Source organism: Aotus nancymaae, unplaced genomic scaffold (genome assembly GCF_030222135.1).
Source record: "Aotus nancymaae isolate 86718 unplaced genomic scaffold, 86718_ANA_hifiasm-v0.15.2.pri h1tg000007l, whole genome shotgun sequence".
NCBI lineage: Eukaryota > Metazoa > Chordata > Mammalia > Primates > Aotidae > Aotus > Aotus nancymaae.
In genome coordinates this window covers 40814950-40842860 of record NW_026988418.1, presented here as the reverse complement: position 1 = coordinate 40842860, position 27911 = coordinate 40814950, and the positions used below count along the sequence as shown (strand labels likewise).

General features: G+C 38.2%; 1 protein-coding gene across 6 annotated transcripts in view; it reads right to left on the bottom strand.

The window, feature by feature from the left end:
- Positions 1 to 955: 955 nt before the first annotated feature.
- The window catches only part of MIGA1 (mitoguardin 1), a 94387-nt gene continuing 67431 nt past the window's right edge, over positions 956 to 27911 (bottom strand). For 3 of the 6 annotated variants that reach the window (XM_021667666.2, XM_064372530.1, XM_021667667.2), the window contains exons 9-16: positions 19022 to 19140; positions 18692 to 18764; positions 17957 to 18043; positions 16740 to 16838; positions 14228 to 14362; positions 12465 to 12518; positions 7371 to 7487; positions 956 to 5668 (exon numbers count right to left, since the gene is read on the bottom strand). In XM_021667666.2, coding sequence (XP_021523341.1) covers positions 5450 to 5668; positions 7371 to 7487; positions 12465 to 12518; positions 14228 to 14362; positions 16740 to 16838; positions 17957 to 18043; positions 18692 to 18764; positions 19022 to 19140 — 903 coding nt within the window. In that variant the 3' untranslated portion in view covers positions 956 to 5449. The other 3 variants (XM_021667669.2, XM_021667670.2, XM_064372531.1) reach the window with 3 other exon arrangements.

Here is a 27911-nt window from a genome sequence, read left to right as displayed (position 1 = left end):
AGGGACAGGATTTCACCATGTTGGCCAGGCTGGTCTCAAACTCCTGACCTCAAGTGATCTGCCCGCCTCAGTCTCGCAAAGTGCTGGGATTACAGGCATGAGCCACTGCACCCGGCCATATATCTGAAGCCTTTTGAAGAAGTGATGAGAAGGGAGGTTCAGGTCATGTTTGAATAGGAATGATGCATATACATCAATATAACTTTATATCATCCTTGATGGTATTATCATCCAAATACTTTAATTAAAACACAAGTATTTTCACTTTATTCATCACAAAACTGTCTGTTTCCCTACACTGGTATATGGAGAAAAGATACATTTTTTAACCTTTGTTTTTAATTTTATTTCTTTTTTTGAAACGGAGTTTCGCTCTTGTCACCCAGGCTGGAGTGCAATGGCGCGATGTCGGCTCACTGCAACCTCCACCTCCTCGTTCAAGCAATTATCCTGACTCAGCCTGCCGAGTAGCTAGGATTACAGGTGCATACTGTCACACTTGGCTAATTTTTGTATTTTTAGTAGAGACAGGGTTTCGCCATGTTGGCCAGGAAAGTCTTTTTCTCCTGACCTTGTGATCCGCCTGCTTCAGTCTCAAAGAGTGCTGGGATTACAGGTGCCCGCCACCACGCCCAGCTAATTTTTGGATTTTTAGTAGAGATGGGGTTTCACCATGCTGTCCAGGCTGGTCTCAAACTCCTGACCTCAGGTGATCCACCCACCTCAACCTCCCAAAGTGCTGGGATTACAGGCATGAGCCACCACACCTGGCCTTTGATTTTTTATTTTAATAAAGTTTTATATTGGATCACAATGCTTCTGCAGTTGTTCTGTTCTCTACGCCATATATATGGGTCTTATGGAGACTGAACATTCTCATATAGAGTCTGACGAAATAAGTGTGACTTCATAATTATGTATTAACGTTTAAAATAATCAATACATCAGCAAGACGTACTATCACTTTTTTATTTGGCAGTAATAGTAATACATCCATGTTACAGTGCTTATTTTGGCTAAAGAGCCAGTGCAATTTTTTTTGCTACTGTAGTGTTTTACTTTTACACAAATTAATGAGTGCAGTCCTTACATTTATGAAATAGAAACATTTACTGATAGCAGCCAAGTGAAGCTAACACATGGTTGTTCTCAAACTAAACAAAACAATAACAATCATTAGGAACAAAGTAGGAATGTTCTTATTTCCATTAATCGCAGATTTTATATAAATTCTTAAATTTCACATACATATTTCTTAATCTGACTAAGCAAAAAAAACTGAATTCAGCTTAATTTCTATAATCATTTTGAAATTTACATCAAATAATTTGTGTATATATTCACATTAAAATAAAAGTAAATGGGTTATATAAACATAAGTTAAAATTTCTGATTATAAAAAGTTACAGAGAAGTTCATTAAATGTTACTTTGGCATTCCTATTTCCTAGGCTTACAGGAATTACTAAGAATTCCTTTGCAATGCAAATAATCACTCTCTTAGAAATTAAATTTAAGTAGAAAATGTTAGATTTTAAGGCAAGAAAACATTTGTATATATTTTTATAAAGTCAGTTAATTCAACAAATCAACAGAATCATAGTAAATGGACGCAAATAAAGAATATTACTTTATGAGAAAAACAAAGTTCTTTGGAGCTTACTGTTACAGTATGGAAAACTTGTCTTCTTTTTTAAAAGATAATTCCATTATGATACTTAATAAACATAATCTTAACCTTCAAGAAGAAATAAGTACTTAAAAGAGTTGAACAAAAATGTAGAGAAATCAAAATATAAAAAAGAAAATTAAAAGAAATACCAAATGTAAATTGCCTGAAAATTTATCTTTTTTCTTCCAAACAAAAGGCCATTTTCTCAGTACTAACTAATTGAAGGCCCTCTTATAATTTACATATGGAAATGGATGGTGGGATGTATAGTGGCAAGGGCAATTTCCTGCTAATACTACCATAAGTCAGTGTTTAAACAGGGTTTACCCTAAAAGGCTCTAAACTAATAATTTTTAAAACATTGCTTTTGCTACTTAACCCAGTTTTAAGGCAAATAAAAACTATTACATATGTCTTTCTTTTTTTTGTTGTTGTTGAGATGGAGTTTTGCTCTTGTTGCCCAGGCTAGAGTGCCTTGGCGCAATCCTGGCTCACTGCAACCTCCACCTCCCAGGTCCAAGGATTCTCCTGCCTCAGCCTCCGGAGTAGCTGGGATTACAGGCACGCACCACCATGCCCAGCTAATTTTGTATTTTTAGTAGAGATGGGGTTTCTCCATGTTGGTCAGGCTGGCCTCGAACTCCCGACCTCAGGTGATTGGCCCTCCTCGGCCTCCCAAAGTGCTGGGATTACAGGCATGAGCCACTGTGCCTGGCCTGTTATCTGTCTTAAGTACCCTTCTTCATGCAGTCAGAAATGTTCTTTTCAAGAGGACATTTCCTTTAAAAAGTTCAAGTTTCTTCTCTCACAATAGAGAGGTTTTTCCTATACTTATTATCCTGAAATTCTATTTGGTCACTCTTATCTCTTTTGTGAAAGGCCACAAAGAAAGCATCTTGCTAAAGTAGCAGATACTGAACAGACCAGAAACAAACTCAAGCACTGAACTTGACAAACCAACCTCCTGAATATAAGCAACTTTTCAAAGTGAAATGTAAAAGAGAAAAACAAACAACAAACAAAAACCAACACCTTCTAGAAAGCCATTCAACTTATCTCATAAAATTAATTCCCCAGAGTTATCCCACATAGTAGCAGCATTATCAAATAGTGCAATTCTTCAAAACTGATTTCAAATAGTATCTTTCTAAAATAAAAAAGCAATTACGCTTACTTACGGCTTTTCTTATAAAACCACAGCTTAAAACACTTAGCCCTCAAATGGGTAAATTAATATAGGCAATAACTGCCTTGTCTACACGGTAATGAAATGCATGTGCACGCACACATATGTCTGCGTATCATTCAAGACCAGAGATACTGCAGCAAGGTAAAAACATGGAATGTTAAAAAAGTAAACAGTAAATAATGGAATTTTTAGTTTTGGTACTTCCAGTCATATTCCCATCAATAATAAGAATTATAAATAGGTAATTGCTAAATTAAGCATCTATATAAGAAAAGTCTAGGAGCTATATACTACAGAACAGTGATAATTTGTATTTTAATGCTAAATAACCTACAAAGTACATGCAAAACAGCATGATTCTGAATATTTTATAGTTAATTTACATAAATATGGCACATACAGAAATTAAAAATCTTAAAAGATTATGCTTCCCCTCCACACTTTTCATCTTCTATTTATTAATCAGAAACTAGGCACTTTAATCTAAAAATTCACTTTTTAAAAATGCATTTTAGGAGTCAGAGATGGTGACACATGCCTCTGGTGTGAGGAGCTGGAGACTGAGGTGAGCTATGATAGCACACTGCACTGCAGCCTGAGCAACAGAGCGAGACCCCGTCTCTTAAAAGAAGAAAAAAACAATGCATTTTAGGTCCTTTTGTGCAATTCACTCCTAAAATGAATAAAGCCCATTTTAGGAGCAAACAAACAAATCTACTCTACTTACATACTGAGTTAGCCACTCCAAATAAGTGGTATATTATTTAGAAAAAAAAAATACAACTCTGAAAGCATTTAATATATTCTTATAGAAGAACCTCACTCATAAAAACAATTCATTTGCTTATAGATTTGTCATAATGAACATAAAATATATCCTTCCACATCATTACAAATATTTTTGTTTTACATTCAAGGGAGGAAACAAACCCTTCTTTAAAATGTCAATAATATTCAAAGTGTGAATATTTTAAAAATATGGGCATAATATGACAAATTCCCACTATGCCTAGTTTTCTGTGGGAATAACTAAAAGGCAGTTTTGTAGAAGAAAGGAGAAATTATTTTACTCTACCAAGTTTTATACCTTCAGATACTGACAGTCTCCAAATAATATTAAATTTTAAATTACCTTTATTAATTAATAAATGTTATCTTTTTAATCAATACTCCAGGGAAAAAATGCTCTAACGTATAAAAAGAAAGTTCTTCAGTCTCTTAGTAACTTACAGGACCAACAGTAACATATTTCGGAAACTAGAGTTAATATAATATAAATTTGTAAACTGTAAATTTCTCAATGTCAATTCATTTAAATGTTTTATTTTATTTATTCACTTTTGAGATAGGGTCTTACTCTATTGCCCAGGCTGGAGTGCAGTGGTGCAATCAGGGCTCACGACAGCCTTGACCTTCTGGACTCAAGTTATCCTCCCACCTCAGCCTCCCAAGTAGCTGGGGCCACAGGCACAAGCCACCATATCCAACTAATTAATTTAATTTAATTTATTTTTTGAGACAGAGTCTCACTCTGTTGCCCAAGGTGGAGTGCTGTGGTGCGATCTTGGCTCACTGCAACCTCCACCTCCTCGGTACAAGCAATTCTCCTCTCTCAGCCTTCCTAGTCACTGGGACTATAGGCACACACCACCATGCCTGGCTGTTTGTATTTTTAGTACAGATGGGGTTTCACCATATTGGTGAGGCTGGTCTCGAACTCCTGACCTCAGGTGATCTGCCTGCCTTAGCCTCCCAAAGTGCTGAGATTACAGGCATGAACTACCATGCCTGGCCTATTTTTATTTTTTAAAATAAATTTTAATATTTCCATGGAACTCTGCTTGATACCAACTAATCTATTTTTATATTTTTGTAGAGATGGGGGGAGGGGGTTCTCCTTATGTTGTCCAGGCTAGTTTAAACCACCTGGCCTCAAACTATCCTCCTGCCTCAGCCTCCCGAAGTGTTACAGGCATGAGCTACCACAAGTGGTCCATTTAAATGTTCTATAACAATATTCAGTGATTACAATTTCTTTGATTCAAATACATAAGCAAATGCACAAGCAATAATGTATGCAGTACGTATTAGACATCATTACTGCCTAAACTTGATTCAACGAATTAATAACTTTATAATTAAAAATACGTTTCTAGGCAAAGTTAAATATATTGACACTAGGAGTAGTATATTCTTGCATGTGTGGGCCACAAAGATCTTGGCTAACATGTATATTTTCAAGGTGCAAAGCAGAAAAACAGCTTTTGAGAATGACAGCTTCAAGACGACAAACCAATTAACTCCCAAATATTGGCTTCAATTCAAGCAATATTTCTGTAAAATACATAACATTTCATGACTTTGATTATTACCTAATGAGTGTAAAAAGCCACTTTGAATACACTACACAGGAATTCAATGACAGAACTGCTGTATAAATACAGTACAGTTGCTAATTTTTTACTAGATTTTTTTTTCCTCCCTGAATCCACACGCACCAATTCTGTTGATTTTGTATGTATGTTACAAAATCAATAGTTACCTTAAAATATTTCATAGCACACTCAAACTGTATGATCCTTATGGTACTTATTGTACTTTGGCTTCCAGTAGCCCAGTAGGCATAACATGACCATGACTACTTAGACAACTACTCATATGCCTCAGGGCATCTGCTTCAAGATAGGCCATTAAAAGCTCAGTGCGGCGAATGAGTAACTGCTTGAGGTCTTCAGCCAAAGTCTCTGCACTTGAATAACGCACCTTCTCAAAGTCAAAAATGTCTTTGAGAAATAAAAGAACTTGATTCTGGAAAATGGACATAAAACAAATTGGCATTTATTAGACCAAAATCATGTTACATTGAAAAAGCTTCTAATATTATAATGAGCATTGAATCAGGAATCAGAAGACCTGACTTCCAGTGCTAGCTTCATATTTCATTAGAAAAGGAAACTTGCACAAGTGATTTAATCTTTCCTTTTTGGGGGCTCATTTTCTTCTTCTGTGAAATAAGGGATAATACCATCCATCCTATTTACTACTCAGGGATGACATGATGATCAAAAAAGATAACGTATGTGATAGCATGAAGAGGCGGGGAAACATTTTAAGAAAGCTAGTTTATAAGAAGCACCTGTCAACTCTAAAGCACTGTTTAAATGTAAGGGGTTATAGTCCTTTCCCTTCAATGTGACCTTTGAGCACTGCTTCTACTCTAAGATAGAAGAATAATCTATTTCCAATAATAGTTTTGAATAAATAATAAAATAGTACATTATAATTTTAAATGTGCATTATTTTGTGCCAAAAAAAAAAACCCTTAAGGCACATGAAGAATAAAGAACATTTCAGGTCTCAAATCAGTGGCAGATCCTGAAGGACATTTCATTTTGGTAAGTTATTATATACATGGAAACTCACTGTAAGCAAACTGCATACTACTAAGTATTAAGTCTCAGCTGTCATGTCACCATAATAGAAAAAAATTTCAAAGAGTAAAAAACAGGAATATCTAATTTCTCTCTTCCAGAAATGAAATGTTATTAAGAAGTACTAAAAAGACACACTTCATTGAATCACTAGATTTTATATTTGAAAGGGTCATTAGCAATCAACCTGTTAGGCCCCCTCATCTTATAAATAAAAAAAGGAATATCAAAGAATGATCTGCCACAAGTCAGAATGCTCACTGATGAGAGACTTAATTCCCAACCCCTAAAACACATACCTTACATTTAGGTACCACAAAAATCAATGTGTTCTGAATGACAGTAAAATAAACATTTTCTAACCCATTTATACAAGTATTACCTTGACAGTGCATAAACATACTTTTAAAAAATGAATGGTATAGTAAAGTAAAACATCCAAACTTTCAAATTCATACTCAATTATGTTTACCTTTTATTTGCTCCTTGAAATGCAGCCTAAACTCAAGACTATTACACAGACTTTGTCACTTTGCCAGCCAGAAAATTCTACAAGGAGCTACAACTTGTATTTTGGCAAACTAAAACTGCTGACACTGGGATATAATGTTAAACTCCCATGTTATTTCTCACAATTTGGATTTTATCATTCATCTCACCTTTAACCACAACTTATTCTATATTACCACATGTGCAATAAAGGTGGATATTGTTTATAATTTTCAAAAGTGCCCAGGCATGAAGAACCAACTATCTGCATCACTTTGACTGTCACATGGCTACACCATGCAAGACCATGTATCCCTTGCATTGGGGAATTGACAAGGTGAATGGATTTGCTGAGTCTACTCCAGAATAAAGTACCAAATCTATGAAATACTGGTCCACTATAATAATGGTGGTATTATAAAATGCCAAAAATATTTAATACTGGCATTTAAATGCTGAATTTAGGTGACTTTTGTAACTTTACTCTTAAATAACATTTGTTCTTCTAAAAGAGCAAAACAAAACAGAATAAAACCTTATCTCCTTTTTGATTTAGAAAAAAAAGGAAATGATTCAATGACTGAACATACCTTAAAAAAGCAACATAAATCATAGAGAGAATTTCTAGGACCCAAAAAGCCCCAGGCTAGGACAGGGCTGATGTGTTCACAAATGGCATAAAAATGGGCAAAAAATCCATCTGGGATCTGTTGGAAAGTAAAAGAGAATCAAGTTATTTCTACCTTCTTGTATTTGCCTTCTCTAGTACAGAAACTAAAGTTGTTACTTATTATATGACCAGCTGGAGTTTAAGAAAAAAATTTTTTTAGAACCAGAGTCTAGCAACACCTCAAACTCCTGGCCTCAAGCAATCCCCCTGCTTCAGCTTCCTGAGCAGTGGGGACTACAGGCACGCACTACAGTGCAAGGCTCATGACTAGCTCTTTTTGAGGGCAAACCCAGAGTCAATCATGAGCCATGCTATTAAGAAAGTCAGTAAGGTTACAAGTAACTTTTAGAGTCATAGAACGTTTGGGACTCCAAGTTTGGATCCCCTTCCATGAACACTCTTGTGGAAGCTGTTTTTCTCTCTCCTGGATGTTCCCTCTGGAGTCCCCTTCCACACACTCTCGTGGAAGCCTGCTTTCCCCTCCTAAACTCCATCTCTCTATTCCCTTCCGCTCAATGTGGAAGCTGCTCTCCTCTCCTGGATTCCATCTTTCTGGATTCTGTCACTCAGTGTGAGAGTTAGCTGTTTCTTTCTCTCTCCTTCTGTTTCTCTCTCTCTAAATAGATAAATCACTTTTACAAACACTATAAAATTATAAAACAAATAAAACAATAGAGTCATAGAACGTTTTATGTAGATTTCATATCCTAGCCAATAGTTTCAGATGTGCTGAGACACATTTCTTTATTTGTTGTTTGTTTTCTTGAGACAGGATCTCGCTCTGTCGCCCAGGCTGAAGTGCACTGGTGCAGTTATGGCTCACTGCAGCCTCAACTTCCCAAGCTTAAACGATCCTCCCACCTCAAAATCACAGGTAGCTGGAACCATAGGTGCACACTACCTCTCCTGGGTAATTTTTTCTATTTTTAGTAGAAACAGATCTTACTATGTTGCTCAGGCTGGTCTTGAACTCCTGGGCTCAAGCAATCCTCCTTAGCCTCCTAAAGTGCTGGGATTACAGGCGTGAACTGCCACACCCGGCCCTTTAAAGTTGTTTTTACTTCATAAAAATGCTTCATAAAAAAGCAATCCGGCCAGGCATGGTGGCTCACACCTATAATCCCAACACTTTGGGAGGTTAAGGTAGGTGGATCACTTGAGCCCTGGAGTTCACAACCAGCCTGGGCAACATGGTGAGACCTTGTATCTACAAAAAACACAAAAATTAGCCAGGCATGGTGGTGTACACCTATAGTCCCAGCTACTCAGGAGGCTGAGGTGGGCGATCATTTGAACCCAGGAGTTGGAGGGTACAGTGAGCTGAGATCGTGCCACTGTACTCCAGCCTGGGTGACAGTGTCTCAAAAAAAAAAAAAAAGGAAAAAAAGAAAAGGCAATCATAGCAGCTTTGCAACCAAACAATAACAAGAATGCTACAGTGTTCCTTAGTTATATAAGTTTTATGATTGTTAAGACTATCATAGTTTCAGCTATTTAAAAGCCCAACTCAATCACTTAATTATATTAACTGACAAAAAAAATCTAGTAAAATGATTAAGCCAAATTACTCTTACTAGAATTCTAACTTTTAATTTAAAAACCCTATATTATGTAAGCATTTAATGGTGTAATTGCCTCTTCCTGTGAAGTATTAGTTCATATAGCTATGTTTTAGGAAACGCCAACTTTATATTTATAAAAACTTTTTGAATTTCCTTCGTTAAATAACATACTGTGGGATTTGTTGTATAGCACTGACTAGAGAAAACTACGCCTTGAAATTCTGTCTCTTGGAGGGGTTACTTTCTATTTTACAGTCCCCAAGACAATCTTCTAAACCTCGTTTTCTTTCTTTTTTTTCGAGATGGAGTCTCACTTTGTCACCCAGACTGGAGTCCAGTGGCACTATCTTGGCTCACTGCAACCTCCAACTCCCAGGTTCAAGCAATTCTCCTGCCTCAGCCTCTCGAGTAGCTGGGATTACAGGCGCATACCACCACACCTGGCTAATATTTGTATTTTTAGTAGAGACAGGGTTTCACCATGTTAGCCAGGCTGGCCTCGAACTCCTGACCTCAGGTGATCCACCCGGTTTGGCCTCCCAAAGTGCTAGGATTATAGGTGTGAACCACCGCACCCAGCCTAAACCTATTTTTAAAACATAAGATAGCAGCAGTTACCATTTAATGAGTACCCATTATATTCTAGAAAATGTGCTAGTTTCTATTTAATTTACTAAACTATTCCTTCAAAAGTATGTCATGTTAACATCATTTTAAACATGTGAAAAGTGATACTGGAGAGGGGTTAACCAAACTGCCCCAATTCACACACAGCTAGTTAGTGAAGGCCAAAAAGGATGTTCTACATATATTAAAGTTCTAAATCCCATACAGACTTGAAATGTATTATGAGTTCACAGAAGTGGGAACTTAGTGTGGGCTGAAGCAGAAGAGATAAACTTCAGCAAGGAATAATGTGAGCCGAACTCAATGATGGGTAGGGTTTATTTAACTATAGAGGGAATTTGGCATTTCAGGTACAGGAAACAGTTCCCAAGAGGTGAGACATGGAGGTATCTATGGATGTAGAAAGTAGACTTAGACCGGGCATGGTGGCTCAGGCCTATAATCCCAGCACCTTGGGAGGCCAAGATAGGTGGATCACTTGAGGCTGGGAGTTTGAGACTAGCCTGGCCAACATGATGAAACCCCGTCTCTACCAAAAATACAGAAATTAGCCAGGCATGGTGGCAGGCGCCTATAATCCCAGCTACTCGAGAGGCTGAGGTAGAAGAACTGCTCGAATCTGGGAGGCGGAGGTTGCAGTGAACTGAGATCCTGCCACTGCACTCCAGCCTGGGCGACAGAGTGAGACTTCATTTCAAAAAAAAGTACAATATTTATTCTAAGAAGTAGAAAAATAAAGTTAGACATGTTAACAATAATATTTTTATCATTATTATTATAACTACCACTTACTAAGCTCTTCACATGTTGAATGTTTAAATTAAGCTTGTTGGTATTATTGCTTTCATCCTTACAGCAGTCCTATTAAGTAGGCATTAACACCATTTTGCAAATGGGAAAACTGAGGGTCAGCTGATGGTCAGTAACTTAGTGTGATCATGCTAGCCAGTGGGAGAATCCAACCTATGCCTACAGGTCTGTTCCCCAGTCCCAAAGTTAGAGTTCATCATTAACATTAAGGGAACCTGCTTAAAATACAGGTCTCTGGAATCATTTTATTTTATTTATTTTATTTTATTTTATTTTTTTGAGACAGAGTTTCGCTCTTGTTACCCAGGCTGGAGTGCAATGGCGCGATCTCGGCTCACAGCAACCTCCACCTCCTGGGTTCAGGCAATTCTCCTGCCTCAGCCTCCTGAGTAGCTGGGATTACAGGTGTGTGCCACCATGCCCAGCTAATTTTTTATATTTTTAGTAGAGACGGGGTTTCACCATGTTGGCCAGGATGGTCTCGATCTCTTGACCTCGTGATCCACCCGCCTCGGCCTCCCAAAGTGCTGGGATTACAGGCGTGAGCCACCGCGCCCGGCTTCTGGAATCATTTTAAACAAGAATTATTCAAATATAGGGCATCCAATATTATTTCTGACAGCACATTCTGAAGATGCTGTGAGGACTATACTTTGAAATCACTGCAGCTGGCAATACTGCCTCAAAGTTGTAAGATTGGAAAATATGGACATGATAAAATACTATAGGTCCTTGGGCAAATAATAATGTTGTAATAGCCAATACTTGTATAATGCACTATGCCAAGCACTGTTTTAAGCACTTCATACTGAATTTTCAAAAAACCCTTTGAGGGCTAGGCACAGTGGCTCATGCCTGTAATCTCAACACTTTGGGAGGCTGAGACTGGAAGAGCACTTGAGACTGGAAGAGCACACCTGTCATCCTAGCTACTCAGGGAGGCTGATGCAGGAAGATTGCTTAAGCCCAGTATTTAGAGGCTGCAGTGAGCTATGATCATGCCACTGTACTCCAGCCTGGATGACAGAGCAAGACCCTATCTCTAAAACAAAACTAAACTAAACAAAACACTATGAGGTAGATACTATTACTATTCTATTTTTAGAGATGAGGAAACAGGCATAGAGAGGATAAGCAACTTGTCTAAGGTCACATAGCTAGTGTGTGGCATTTGAACCCAGCAGTCTCACTCAAGAGTCCATGCTCTTTACTACTGGGAGTGTATGAGAAAAACAATGCTTAGCAGGTGAGACAGGTTACAGGGTGTGAGGCGTGGAGGCAGGATATAAACTCTGAGGCTTTTTATTTGTATTGGCTCCAAACTGAATAAAGCAGCTATTAGAATCACATCTTTATTTCTTAATTGGATTAAATGGAGTGGAATCCACTGTATTAAAGACTGTAAAAAATGTTGACCAGGTGTGGTGGCTCACGCCTGTAATCCCAGCACTTTAGGAGGCTGAGGTGGGCAGATCACAAGGTCAGGAGTTCAAGATCAGCCTGGCCAACAGGGTGAAACCCAACTCTACTAAAAATACAAAAATTAGCCGGGCGTGGTGGTACAAGCCGATAGTCCCACCTACTCAGGAGGCTGAGGCAGGAGAATTGCTTGAACCCGGGAGGTGGAGGTTGCCGTGAACCGAGATCTCACAAATACACTCTAGCCTGGGTAAAAGAGACAACTATCAAAAAAATAATAATAATATCATTAATAGAAAAAACAAAAACCTAAAACTTTCAGAGCTGTTTCCAACTCTAAATCCTTCTCCCACTTAGTTGAAATACCATGCATGCCTCAATACTTGCTACATGAAACTACATCAAATACTAAAGATGAGAAAGAAGACCTTCAAAAAAGAAGCCAACCCACTACCAGTAAGTCAGTCATCTAGCCTGAGGGACAGTCCCTCCTACCCCTCCTACAGCTGCCAATTCCTACAGAAGTGACTCAGCACCTTCTTTGACAGAATCCTTAAATGATTTAACAAAGGAATTTAGGGCATAATTAATTTTACCTTCATCTGCTGCCTTTTCTGTTTCAGCACCGACCAACAACTGGAAGCCACAGCCTAAATATGTGCAGAGGAGAAAAGAAAGATTTAAATTTACAGCCATATAAACATTTCCATTTTGAGTAGAAATTCAAAGTTTATGGGTCTAAAAAGTTCAATACATTCATTACTAATAAGAACTAGTCAGGGTCCTCACATTGTTTGAAAATATTAATGAAAAGGTATTTCATTTTTATAAATTTTTAAATCATGAGCAAAGTTGTGTGTTGTAAGGACAAGAAAAAAAGTAAAATAACATTTAAAAAATTAAACACAAAGCCACTAAAGGAAAAAGACTACACTCTGGAACAAAGGAGATTCAATTTTCACAGTTTTAAAGTTCTGTATTTAAGGGAAGGAAAGTGAAAATATGTGTATATAGAATTCACATACACAAATAAATATTCTCTGTGTAATAACAAAGTAATTTTTCTTCTTCTTTTTTTTTTTTTTTGAGACACGTTTCACTCCCATTGCCCAGGCTGAAGTGCAAAGGAGCAATCTCGGCTTACTGCAACCTCTGCCTCCAAGACTCAAGTGAACCTCCCACCTCAGCCTCCTGAGTAACTGGGACTACAGGCACGCACCACTGCACCTGGCTAATTTTTGTATTTTATTGTAGAGATGAGGTGTCTCCATGTTGCCCAGGCTGGTTTCGAACTCCTGAGCTCAAGCAATCCACCCACTTCTGCCTTCCAAAGTGCTGGGATTACAGGTGTGAGCCACTGCACCTGGCCTAAAGTAATTTTTTTCTCAAGAATAGTACTATTGGAATATTTGTGAATAGCTAACAGTTTGATCCAAATAAAGAACTAAGAAATACAATCATGATGAGACAAAAGCACCCAGTGGATCCTGAAGATATCTGACTCTTGGAGGTGATTCCAGCAAGAAAAAAAAAAAAAAGAAAAAAAAAGAAAAATCTGACCCTACACTGGCATGATCCAGCTTTGACCAAGGTCACTTTAACAAATCAGTTACAGAAATGGAGAATATGTACCTTTTATTATTAAAGCATATATTATTTTGGAACTTACTGATATTAAACTTAAAAGAATTTTAAATACATTCATTTTTCCACAATTAAGTTCCAAAATAATTGTGAAATTGCCAACTGGAACCTTTTTTTAAAGGTATCCAAATTGAATCATAAAACATGGTATCTACCCTATTTTGCTTCCAGGTACACACTTAAAGCCCAACAAAAACCAGTGTCAAACAGATTAGAGAACAAAAAACAACAGAAACTAAAGAGAATTTCATCTGAAGATGTTACACTGTATATGCCTAAGCCGAATATCAAAGGATGAGTTCAGTTTCTATACATTATTCCACAGACAGATATATATGTAAATCTTATTAATCTCCCCAGTTTTGACTTTTCTGTTTTTTTTTGGAGATGGAGTTTTGCTCTTGTCCAGGTTGGAGTATAGCTGCACGATTTCGGCTCACTGCAACCTCCGTCTCCTGGGTTCAAGCAATTATCACACCTCAGCCTCCTGAATAGCTGGGATTATAGGTGCCCACCACCATGCCCAGCTAATTTTTATATTTTTAGAAGAGACAGGTTTCACCATTTGGCCAGGCTGGTCTCAAACTCCTGACCTCAAAATGATCCACCTGCCTCGGCCTCCCAAAGTGTTGGGATTACAGGCATGAGCCACTGTGCCTGGCTGACCACTTTTTGATCAAACTTAAAAGGCTGAGAAAGGTAAACCACCACTTACTGTTTCTTTGAAGGATGAGTTTAGCCACCGATTATTTACTACGTTCTGTATGGATGTGGGTGGGTTTTCCAAATCTTCAAAGGAATCCATTAATATAAAATCCAGAACAACATCATAAAAATTTAGATTTTTCACCTGTATTAAATTATGAGTTGAAACAAAAATTATTATTACATAGAGCTGAAATAAAATCTGAGCCAGGGCTTTATAGTTTTATAACAGCAGGGTTTTTTTTTTAATTTTAATCAGCTTATTCAAAAATAAAAAATAAGAGAAGAGATAAACATGAAAGCTCATCACCAGAAATTATGATTCACATTATTGCTGCTCCTTCCTAGATCTCAAGTGAAAATCTTTCCTCCTCTCTATTCTAGGAGTCCTTTGTTCATGCTTCTATATAACATCCAAGATGCTCATTCTACTTTGTTATTTAGTTATGGTATGTGTGCTGTCTTCCCCACCAGATCATAAACATCTTGCTCTTTCATTCATTTATACATACACACACTGCAAACTACATGCTGTACCAGGTGGTCAGACTTCTAGAGTAAGCAAATTAGATGCCTAGAGTATAGTGGGGAAAACAGCAACAAAACAATCCTGCAAATATCCAATTATCAACTATGAGAAGCACAATAAAGGAAAAAGTATAATGTGCTCTATCATTTAACAGAGAGGGGAAAGAGTGAATGCAGGGAGGAAAGGAGTGAGCAGAGAATAAGGAAATAGAAAGACTACTGATATAGCCCAGAGAAAAGACAACAGGTACTTAGGCCAAGAGGGGTTACAGGAAGAGAGGAAAGTTGAAGAAACTGAAAGATATTCAGGAGTTAAAACTGACAAACTTGGAGATGAATATGATAATGGGGGTGAGGACCAGGGAGAGGTAAAGGATGAGTCTCAGGTTGCTGGCCTGCAGAACTAAATGGATACTGATTCCATCTCCTGAATAAGGGAACACTAGAAAAGGAAAGATTATGTCTTCGCGTATTTGTACCCACTGTTTCCTCTGCCTAGAATGCCTTTCAGCTCCTTGTAAACTCATTTTTTTTTCTTCTGAGACAGAGTCTTGCTCTGTAGTCCAGGTTGGAGTGCACTGGCATGATCTTGGCTCACTGTAGGCTCTGCCTCCCAGGTTCAAGTGATTCTCGTGCCTCAGCCTCCTGAGTAGCTGGGATTACAGACACATACCACCATACTTTACTAATTTTTGTATTTTTAGTAGAGACAGGGTTTCACAACGTTGGTTGGGCTGATCTTCAACTCCCGACCTCAAGTGACCTGCCCACCTCGGCTTCCCAAAGTGCTGGGATTACAGGCATGAGCCATAGCACCTGGTGCTAAATTCTTTTTTTATTTTTTTTTGAGACAGAGTCTCCCTCTGTCACCCAGGCTGGAGTGCAGTGATGTGATCTCAGCTCACTGCAGCCTCCTCCTTCCCTGTTCAAGTGATTCTCCTGCCTCCTTCTGAGTAGCTGGGATTACAAGCACATGCCATCATGCCCGGCAAATTTTTGTATTTTTAGTAGAGATGGGATTTTACCATGTTGGTCAGGCTGGTCTCGAACTCCTGACCTTGTGATTCGTCTACCTTGGCCTCCTAAAGTGCTGGGATTACAGGTGTGAGCCACCGCGCCTGGCTAATATCTATCTATCCATCCACCCATCTACCCATCCATCTTTTTTTTTTTTTTTGAGACAGAGTCTCATTCTGTCACCCAAGCTGGAGTACAGTGGTATGATCTCAGCTCACTGCAATCTCCACCTCCCAGGTTCAAGTGATTCTCATGCCTTAGCCTCCCGAGTAGTTGGGATTACAGGCGTGAGCCATTACACCTGGCTAATTTTTGTATTTTTAGTAGAGACAGGGTTTCGCCATGTTGGCCAGGTTGGTCTTGAACTCCCGACCTCAGGTGATCCACCCAACTTGGCCTCCAAAAGTGCTGGGATTACAGGCGTGAACCACCACTCCCAGTCCTATTTCTATATCTATAGCTACATATATATATATTATAAACTGTGAACTCGCACTGACAGCTCTAATTCCAGTCCCAGCTTTTTATACCTCCCTTCTCTGACAGGGAAAATCTGGCTCTGATTTTTCTCAGTAGACTTATTTGTTCAGTCCTGTGTATACGGTCAATTCCCTAGCCCTACTGAGCTGCTGCTGTTGTACTACCCAAAACTGTCCTTGCATAGGCACCATTCCTGCCCTGCTACGGCCCTGCCAATTGACTTTTGGACAGAAGGAAGGGAGATAACAAGGGAAGGAGGGCAGGAGGGAAGGAAGCAAGGAGCCAACAACAGCAAAAAAGGTTTTTAAGAAAACAATCTACAACTATTGCCCCAATGTGTAAGGAGTGTGGTTTATGACTGTCAAAAAAAGATGTCCTACAGCCATACAATTGGCTTTAGTTTATTTAACAAGGACAAGGAAGGAGTCGTCTCAACTCATATAAAATTTCATGCAAATAAATAACAAAAATAAATGTCACAAAAAATGTGAACTTACCCCTCTAGCAGCAAGTTCCATTTCAGTACTACCCCAGTGATCGGTCTGCTCTAAAAAATAGATCATTTCATCAAAAACATCTTCAAACTTCTTTGGATTCTGCAGAAGAAACCACATTTTGACCCTTAACTTTGTAACACTCTACAAAGTAAGTTACTCTTCAAGTAAGTCTGATGGATCTTAATTCTACTAGGTAACTAGACTAAAATACATTTTAAAGGTATGCCAGATTTATCTGGTTTACTACTTCACCGTTGCAACATTTTGCAGAAGCCATGATGAAGAATGTTAGTAAAATTCATAAGCAAACTCTTTATTACTCAAATATGTATGCCTATTTTTGTTAGTTCTTAAAATGAAAACTTGGTTATAGCAGACATTATGTGAGGCTTTTGTTCCAGTTCTGCTTCTTCTGGAAAAAATTACTGAGTTATCTTTCATGACAAGGCCAAGAAAGCAACATAAGACTTACACTGGGAACCACCCGTATTAATAGTTAGTGTCACCTTACCTACACTTAGCACTTTACATTTACTTAACACTTTATTCTTTAAGTTGCTTTCCCATTTATCATTTATTTAATCATCCTAAAACCCCTCTGAAATGAAGTAATATAAATATAATTTTATTATATAAATGAGAGAATTAAAGTTCAAAGAGATTGAGTCTGAAAACTAGGTGTGCAAATGGCTCAAGAAAGGCCTGTTTTGTTTTCTCATCATCTGGACAAACCTTGCATAAAGTAAGGTCGATCCTTACAGTCGGAATGAAGGTCTTATCATTGCTTCTGCCTTATTCAACTCCATGAGGATGAGGCAGCTCAATTTGTATTCCAGATTTCTGAGACCTACACTATTTCTTGTGACCCTCTTCCTGAACAGGATTGAGGGAATAAAAGAGGAGGTATTAGTAATAACAATAGTGATGGTTATAGCAGCAGAGCTAATGATAATTCTCACCATGACATTCACAGAATTTATGGCAAATTGGAAATATTTATGAGAAAAAACTTGGTTGAAATAGTGTGGACTTCAGACATAGTTCGACCCAAGTATAACTCAATGCCCTTTGGGTTATTCATTTTTAAAATGTGAACCTTTGCCAACTATCTACAAAAACTTTTTCTTCTATCAAAAATGTAATGTCTTAATCTTCAGTTCAAATGGCAAAAACAACTTTTGTAAATGGTAAAAAACCTGCCAACAGAACAAGTTTACCTTTCGTGCTTTCACAATTAAAGCTGATAAAATTTTCCTTCCACTCTCAGCGAGGAATATCCTGTTGGCTGATTCTGAAAGAATTACCTGAAAAAACATTCATCCCCAAAGAAAAAAGAGATCTATAATGAATGTGAATGGACATTCAACTTTATAGCACAAATAATCCTAAAACAGTTAATGCATTGCATGTGGTGCTATTTCAACAGGCAGCTCACAGAGAAAGTCCTAATTTACTAAAATAAAAAGAACTCTCAAAACCTATACTTAAAAAAAGACTAAAGGGAGTTAAATTTGAATTTAATTCTGTTCAACATAATATTATTACAAAGTCTCAAAATTTCCTATAGCCCCCAAACATAATAAAACAAATATAATTTTATTTTCTTTTTAGAAAATCAATTTTATAATTTATTCAAATCAAATCTCAAATACACATTAATTAATAAGAGCGTTTTTATTTTAAGCAGCTATTTTTACATTCCTGAAACATCAAAATATCCTGTTTTGACAAAGTGTGGTGGGCCTGGGAAGCCGTGAGAGAGGATAACAAAATACAGAAACAAATGAAGGTAAGTGGCGGGGAGGAAAAATAAGTTTAGTAGACTTTATATTTGTCATTAGGAATAGGGATCATCAAGAGCACAGAGCTGTCCTGTTTATTTGCACTGGACTCTATAGCATGAGGGTGAGGATGAGTGGCTGGGTGAAGTCACTTAATGTTAAAAAAAATACCTGAAAAGCCTGTCGAATACAGTGAAGTTTGGCAAGAAAATCACTGTCTCCGAGGCACTCCAACATTTCAGTTCTATGTAATAAACAGGGGAGACAACTGTTAAACTCCATTCAAGATCAAGCCTACTATAAATTTGGATTCAAACAAGGTTTAACCTCAGGACCTTAATATAAAACATGTTTTTTCAATACTGACAGAACATGTAAAAAATAATTTTTTCTTTACTTGGACCTAAAACATATTTTCCCCTACTCTCATAAACATTTTAAATAAATACCACACAAACACTTTAATATCCTTCATAAACATAAACAAAACTAAAATGGTACCTCAGTACTCTGGAGTAAATTTTTCCTTCTTCAACTAAATGCATGGCTTCCTCGTAAAACGGGCAGTGACACAGGGACTCCAAGCTGTAGGTATGCCGTACTTCTCTGTGTTCTGCAAGCTAACAGCACAGTGATTAGAACAGAATACAGGCTAGGTGCAGTGGCTCATGCCTGGTAATCTCAACACTGTGGGAGGATCATCTGAATCCAGGAGTTTGAAACCAGCCTGGGCAACACAGTGAGACCCAGTCTCTACAAAAACCTAAGAAAATTAGTCAGGTATAGAGGCATGCACCAGTGGTCCTAGCTACCCAGGAGGATGAGGTGGGAGGATCACTTGAGCATAGGAAGTCGAAGTTGCAGGGAGCTGTGACTGTATCATTGCACTCCAGCCTAGTTGGCAGAGCCAGACTCTGTCTCAAAAAAAGGAAAAAAAAAAAACAAAACAAAAAGCAGAATACACTGATGGAAGAAGAAAACCTATACAAGAAAGAAAATAGCATTTTGCTAACATCAAAATACACTAAATTTGATTAAACCATAAAAACCATTCAATAAGATTTTACAGCTAATAAAATCTGAATTCACTTTATTTCAAAATTCAGTTGTAAAAGGAGTAGAACTTTTTTTTTTTCCTTTTTCTTGATGAGATCGGGCGTGTTCAGGGAGGTAAAAGAGTAAAACTTTTAACAAGCTTAGTTCATTCTGAATCCAATTACTTAAATCCATAGAACATACAGAAAAGAAATACTATAACTTTATTTATTTATTTATTTTGAGACAGGGTCTCATTCTGTTGCCCAGGCTAGAGTACAGTGGCGTGATCATGGCTCACTGCAGCCTCCACCTCCCAGGTTCAAGAAGTTCTCCTGCCTCGGCCTCCCTAGTAGCTGGGATTACAGGCACGTGCCACCACACTCAACTAATTTTTGTATTTTTAGCAGAGATAGGGTTTTGCCATGTTGGTCAGGCTGGACTTGAACCGGCCTCAAGCAATCCACCTGCCTCAGCCTCCCGAAGTGCTGGGATTACAGGTGTGAGCCACCGTCCGGCCAGCAATACTATATCTTATAGTTTACCAATAAGAACAACTGAAGAAGCATGTTTTAAAAAGAGGAGGAGAATTTTATCATCCAAAGAGTACTTAAAAGTATTATAACCTATGATTATAATGAAGCAAAACTTAGTACAAAAACAACAAAACAAGCTCAATGTTGCTATTTTAAGAAATATTTCCTTGTATGTGGCTTTGATTAACTTTTGTATAACAAAGATAGACATGCTTTTGGTTAGCATAACAACTCTACAAATGAAATTCCAATCTTCTGACAGTTCATTAAAAAACAATTGCAAACAGTATAGAGTAGCCAGCTAAGCAAAAAAAACAAAACAAAACCCAGAAAACTTCTAGAATGTTTTGTTTGGAAGATACAAGATCTCATTCCATCACCCAGGCTGTAGTGCAGTGGCACTATCATAGCTCTGTAGCCTCAAACTCCTCGGCTAAAGTGCTCCTCCTGTCTCAGCCTCCCGAGTAGGTGGGACTACAGGTACACGATACCACATCCCACTAATTTAAAAAGATGTGTAGGGGCAAGGTCCAGGTCGGGTGGCTCATGCCCGTAATCCCAGCACTTTGGGAGGCTGAGGCGGGCAGATCACCTGAGGTTATGAGTTCAAGACCAGCCTGGGCAACAATTGTTAAACTACATTCAAGCTACTCTGTCTTTAAATAAATAAATAAATAATAAAACAGAAACAAAACAAAGGACATATGCAACAAACAGTACAATGAATGTAACGGTACCTCACATTTCAGTACTAAAAACTGAAATTATAGCAAGCACTCTCTCAGACCAGTGGAATAAAACTGGAAATCAACTCCAAAAGGCACCTTCAAAACCAGGCAGCTACACAGAAATTAAATAATCTGCTCCCGAATGATCATTGGGTCAAAAACAAAATCAAGATGGAAATTAAAAAATTCTTCAAATTGAATGACAAAAATGACACAACCTATCAAAACATCTGGGACACAGCAAAGGTGTTGCTAAGAGGAAAGTTCACAGCCCTAAACGCCTACATCAAAAAGTCTGAAACAGCACAAACAATCTAAGGTCATACCTCAAGGAACTAGAGAAATGAGAACAAACCCAAACCCAGAAGAAGAAAGAAAATAACCAAGATCAGAGTAGAACTAAATGAAATTGAAACAAACAAAAAAATACAAAAGATAAATGAAACAAAAAGCTGGCTCTTTGAAAAGACAAATAAAACTGATAGACCTTTAGCAAGATTAACCAAGAAAACAGGAGAGAAAAATCCCAATAACCTCACTAAGAAAAGAAAGAGGAGATATTACAACTGACACCACTGAAATACAAAAGATCATTCAAGGTTACCATGAACACCTTTACACACATGAACTAGAAAACCTAGAAGAGATGGATAAATTCTTGGAAATATACATTCTTCTTAGTTTAAATCAGGAAGAATTAGATACCCTGATCAGACCAATAACACACAGCAAGACTGAAAGGGTAATTTAAAAATTACCAACAAGGCTGGGCCCAGTGGCTCATGCCTGTAATCCCAGCACTTTGGGAGTCCGAGGCAGGCGAATCATGAGGTCAGGAGTTCGAGACCAGCCTGGCCAACATGGTGAAACCCTGTCTCTACTAAAAACACAAAAAATTAGCCGAGCATAGTGGTGGGTGCCTGGAATCCCAGCTACTCAGGAGGCTGAGGCAGGATAATCACTTGAACCCGGGAGGTGGAGGTTGCAGGGAGCCAAGATTGTACCACTGCACTCCAGCCTGGCCAACAGAGTGAGACTCTGTCTCCAGAAAAAAAAAAAAAAAATTACCAAAAAAAATAAGGTCCAGGACCAGACGGATTCACAGGAGAATTCTACCAGACATTCAAAGAAGAATTGGTACCAATCCTTTCAACACTATTCCACAAGACAGAGAAAGAAGGAACTCTCCCTAATTCAGTCTATGAAGCCAGCATCACCCTAATACCAAAACCAGGAAAGGACGTAATCAAAAACAAAACTACAGACTGGTATCCTTGATGAACATAGATCTAAAATCCTTGACAAAATACTAGCTAACTGAATCCAACAACATATCAAAAAGATAATCCACCATGAGCAAGTGAGTTTTATACCAAGGATGCAGGATGGTTTAACATACATAAGTCAATAAATGTGATACACCATATAAACAGAATTTAAAACAAAAATCACATGATCATCTCAATAGATGCAGAAAAAGCATTTGACAAAATCCAGCATCCCTTTATGATTAAAACTCTCAGCAAAATTGGCAATCAAGGGACATACCTTAATGTAACAAAAGCCATCTATGACAAACCCACAGCCAACATAATACTGAATGGGGAAAAGCATTCCTTCTGAGAATGGGAATAAGACAAGGATGCCCACTCTCACCACTCCTCTTCAACATAGTACTGGAAGTCCTAGCCAGAGCAATCAGACAAGAGAAAGAAATAAATTTAGGGCATCCAAATCCATAAAGAGGAAGTCAAACTGTCACTGTTCGCTGAGGATATGATTGTTTACCTTGAAAACCCTAAGAACTCATCTAGAAAGCTCCTAGAACTGGTAAAAGAATTCAGCAAAGTTTCCAGATACAAGATTAATGTACACAAATCAGTAGCCCTTCTATATACCAACAGTGACCAAGCGGAGAATCAAATCAAGAACTCAACCCCTTTTACAATAGTTGCAAAAAATAATAAAATACTTAGGAATATATCTAACCAAGGAGTCAGAAGACCTCTACAAGGAAAACTACAAAATACTGCTGAAAGAAATCAGAGATGACACAAACAAATGGAAACACATCCCATGCTCATGGATGGGTGGACTCTATATTGTGAAAATGACCATACTGCCAAAAGCAATCTACAAATTCAGTATAATCCCCATCAGAATATCAACCATCATTCTTCACAGAATTAGAAAAAACAAGTCTAAAATTCATACGGAACTAAAAAGGAGGCTTCATAACCAAAGCAAGCCTAAGCAAAAAGATATCTGGAGGCATCACATGACCCGATTTCAAACTATACTATAAGACCATGGTCACCAAAACAGCATGGTACTGATATAAAACTAGGACATAGACCAATGGAACAGAAGAGAAAATACATAAATAAACCCAAATAGTTACAGCCAACTGATCTTCAACAAAGCAAACAAAAACATAAAATGGGGAAAGGACACCCTTTTCAACAAATGGTGCTGGGATAATTAGCTAGCCACATGTAGGAGAATGAAACTGGATCCTCATCTCTCACTTTACACAAAACTCAAGATGGATTGAAGACTTAAACCTAAAATCTGAAAGTATAAAAATTCTAGAAGATAACATTGGAAAAACCCTTCTAGACATTGGCTTAGGCAAGGATTTCATGACCAAGAACTCAAAAGCAAATGCAATAAAAACCAAGAAACAGCTGGGACCTAATTAAACTAAAGAGCTTTGGCAGGACAAAAGGAATAGTCAGCACAGTAAACAGATAACCCTCAGAGTGGGAGAAAATCTTCACTATCTACACATCTGACAAAGGACTAATATCCGAAATCTACAATTAACTCAAACAAATCAGTAAGAAAAAAACAAACAATCCCATCAAAAAGTGGGCTAAGGATATGAGCTGACAATTCTCAAAAGAAGATATACAAATGGCCAACAAACATATGAAAAAATGTTCAACATCACTAATGATGAGAAAAATGCAAATCAAAACCACAATGCAATACTACCTTACTCCTGCAAGAATGGCCATAATCAAAAAATCAAAAAACAGTAGATGTTGGCATGGATACGGTGATCAGGGAACACTTCTACACTGCTGATGGGAATATAACTAGTACAGCCACTGTGGAAAACAGTGCGGCGATTCCTTTAAGAACTAAAAGTAGAACTACCATTTGATCCAGCGATCCCACTACAGAGTATCTACCCAGAGGAAAAGAAGAGTCATTATTCGGGCCGGGCGTGGTGGCTCACGCCTATAATCCCAGCACTTTGGGACGCTGAGATGGGTGGATCATGAGGTCAAGAGATCGCGACCATCCTGGTCAACATGGTGCAACCTCGTCTCTACTAAAAATACAAAAATTAGCTGGGCATGGTGGTGCACGCCTGTAGTCCCAGCTACTCGGGAGGCTGAGGCAGGAGAATTGCTTGAACCCAGGAGACGGAGGTTGCGGTGAGCCCAGATCGCGCCACTGCACTCCAGCCTGGGTAATAAGAGCGAAACTCCGTTACAAAAAAAAGAAGAGTCATTATTCAAAAAAGATGCCGACACACGCATGTTTATAGCAACACGATTCACAATTGCAAAACATGGAATCAACCCAAATGCTCATCAATTGACAAGTGGATAAAGAAACTGTGGTATGTATATACAAAGGAATACTATGCAGCTTTAAAAAGGAATTAATTAACAGCATTTGCAGTGACCTGGATGAGACTGGACACTATTATTCTAAGTGAAGAAACTCAGGAATGGAAAACCAAACATCCCATGTTCTCAGATATGTGGGAGCAAAGCTATGAGAATGCAAAGCCATAAGAATGATACAATGGACTTCAGGGACTTGCGGGGAAGAGTAGGGGTGAGTGGTGAGGGATAAAAAGACTACAAATATGGTGCAGTGTATACTGCTCGGGTGATGGGTGCACTAGGATCTAACAAATCACTACTAAAGAACTTACTCATGTAACCATACCACCTGTATCCCAATGACTTATGAAAAAATAAGAAATAATCCTTGTCATCTAGAACATATTCTCGGAAAATAATTTTATCTCCAACTTTCACGCTAACTGGTTGAATCTCTCCACTCTTTCCTTTAGAGCCTGATCCAACAGCAACAGCTATTACTGTTGCTTGCAATACTTCTACTTTAGATTTTTCTGGAAGCACAATGCCTCCTTTTTTCTGCTTTTTTTTTTTTTTTTTTTTTTTGAGTCAGGTCACCTAGGCAGTAGTGCAATGGCACAATCATGGCTCACTGCAGCCTTGACTTTCCAGGCTCAAATGATCCTCTTGCCCCTTTTTAAATTTTTCATAGAGATAAGCTTTCATTATGTTGTCCAGGCTGGTACTGAACTCCTGGAGTCAAGCGATCCTCCTGCCTCGGTCTCCCAAAGAGCTGGGATTACAGGCATGAGCCACAGTGCCCAGCCATAATGCCTCCTTTGGTTGTAGTTTCTGCAGCACACCTTTCAACCAATACTTGGTCAGAGTGGAAGAAACTTCCAAATGCTTGTGCTGCCATGAGTCCTGCCACTACAGCTTGTACTCTGCTCTCACACCCCCAAAATTTTTTTATTAAAAAGGCAGAGAGCAAATTAAAAATCCACAAAGCTTACTGCTATTATGGAGATTCAGCCATTTTACTTGATTCAATGTTCTCTGAATTTTTGCAGGTCTTTCATCCATTTTCAGAATTCTGAAAATTTTGATTTTGACATTTTTTGCTTTGTGGAGGAAACTTTTGAATGTCTACTCTATAATTCTAGAAGTAACTCTCAAGGCTTTGGTTTTGGTATTTCACATGCAGCCAGTGCTGTGTGAATGCTTTAACTTCATTTTCTTATTTAATCCTTATAAAAACTCATGAAGTAAGTACAATTATTTACCCACATTTTGCTTGGTGCAATGGCTCATGCCTGTAATCCCAGCACGTTGGGAGGTCGAGGCAGGCAGATCACTTGAGGTCAGGAGTCTGAGACCAGCCTGGCCAACACAGTGAAGCCCTGGCTCTACTAAAAATAGAAAAATTAGCCAGGTGTGGTGGCGCATGCCTGGAATCCCAGCTACTTGGGAGTCTGAGGCAGGAGAATCACTTGAACCCAGGAGATGGAGGTTGCAGTGAGACAAGACTGCACCACTGCACTCTGGCCTGGGAGACAGAATGAGATTCCATCTCAAATAAATAAATAAATAAACAAACAAACCACATTTTACAGATGAAAAAACAGATTAAATTAGCAGGAACTTGCCCCAAATCCCACCACTAAATGACAAAATTTAAACCCTGGCACATTATTCCAGAACTTAAGCACCAAATTATACCCTCCCTACCAGCCTTATCCAAAGATCCAAGAGATAAGAAGTTTCAGCATCAGCCATATTTACAATATATAAATATGTCCATTAGGCCAGATGCAAAAAAAGAGGTATGAAGAGATGACAGTATCTCACAGTATATTCTCTGCTTTAAGTAACATTTCTTCTCATATTTTAAGAAATATATGTTATGCTAAAAGACAACGTCTTCTTGATGCTAAGAAAAACGAAACAGCTTTTTAAAACTACCTCAGAACGAAAAGTCTTTAGATATTCAACAGTTTTAAAGTTTTGTACCACTGTCAAAACAAATAGGACCCACATACATCTACTAATAGAGAAAAATCCGAAGAAGTAAATTGGGGGCCGGGTACTGTGGCTCACACTTGTAATCCCAGCACTTTGGGAGGCTGATATCGGCAGATCACTTGAGGTCAGGAGTTTGAGACCAGCCTGGCCATCATGGCAAAACCTTGTCTTTACTAAAAATACAAAAATTAGCTTGTGTGGTAGAATACACCTGTAATCCCAGCTACTTGGGAGGCTGAGGCAAAAGAATTGCTTGAACCTGAGAGGTGGAGGGTGCAGTGAGCCAAGATCGCACCACTATACTCCAACCTGGGTGACAGAGTGAGACTTAATCTCAAAAAAAAAAAAAAAAAGGGTAAACTGGGCTCCAATTAAACCCTCTACATGAAATAATTTCTACTAATTAGAAGACAATCCAACAATGGGAGATTCCAGAGTTGAGTCTTGATTTATTGATCTACCTTGCTTATTTGTTGGTTTGGCTGAAGTAATCATTTAAGGAAGCCTCCTAAAATAGGATTGCAGCTGTGAAAATATACCATTTTGAAGATTTGATACTAAGAATATTGACTCTTAAGAGACAATGCCAGCTCAGCAACAGTTATTTAACTCATTAATCTTAAACGTTTTTAAGCAAAAGAAACTCATTAAAACACTGGTTGAAATTCTCATTTCAGAATACAACATATAGGAAGAATTTTTCAACAAAATTCCCAAAAATGTTTTTTAAAAAATTAACATTTAAATAGAGCTGAGAAGTTACTTCAGAATCAATGGTCGATAATGCAGCTTAATTCCAGCTATGAACCATGCAATTTACTATTAAAAGGGGGTCCTTTTTTTTACTAGCTGAAATCAAATTTCCTATATATTTTGAAATTATTCTTCTCCCAAAAGGCTACATTTTAAAAACTCATTTTAATATTTTCAAAAAGGAAAGTAATACTATATTTGTTTACACCAAATCATCATCCTATTAGTTATCTCTCACATTTCTTTTTTACTTTTTTTTTTTATTGAAATGGAGTCTCACTCCATCGCCAGGCTGGAGTACAATGGCACAATCTCGGCTCACTGCAACCTCCTGATTCAAGCGATTCTCCTGCCTCAGCCTCCCAAGTAGCTAGGATTACAGGCATGTGCCACCACACCCAGCTAATTTTTGTATTTTTAGTAGAGACGGGGTTTCACCATGTTGCCCAGGACAGACTCGATCTCCAGACCATACCTGGCCATCTCCCACATTTCACAAGTACCATAAGCATGACCATGACCATAAAAGAAATCAAACAAGGCCAGGTATGGTGGCTCACACCTGTAATCCCAGCACTTTGGGAGGCTGAGGTGGGTAGATCAGGAGTTCGAGACCAGCCTGGCCAATATGGCAAAACCCCATCTCTACTAAAAATACAGAAATTAGCTGGGTGTGGTGGTGGGTGCCTGTAATCCCAGCTACTCAGGAGGCTGA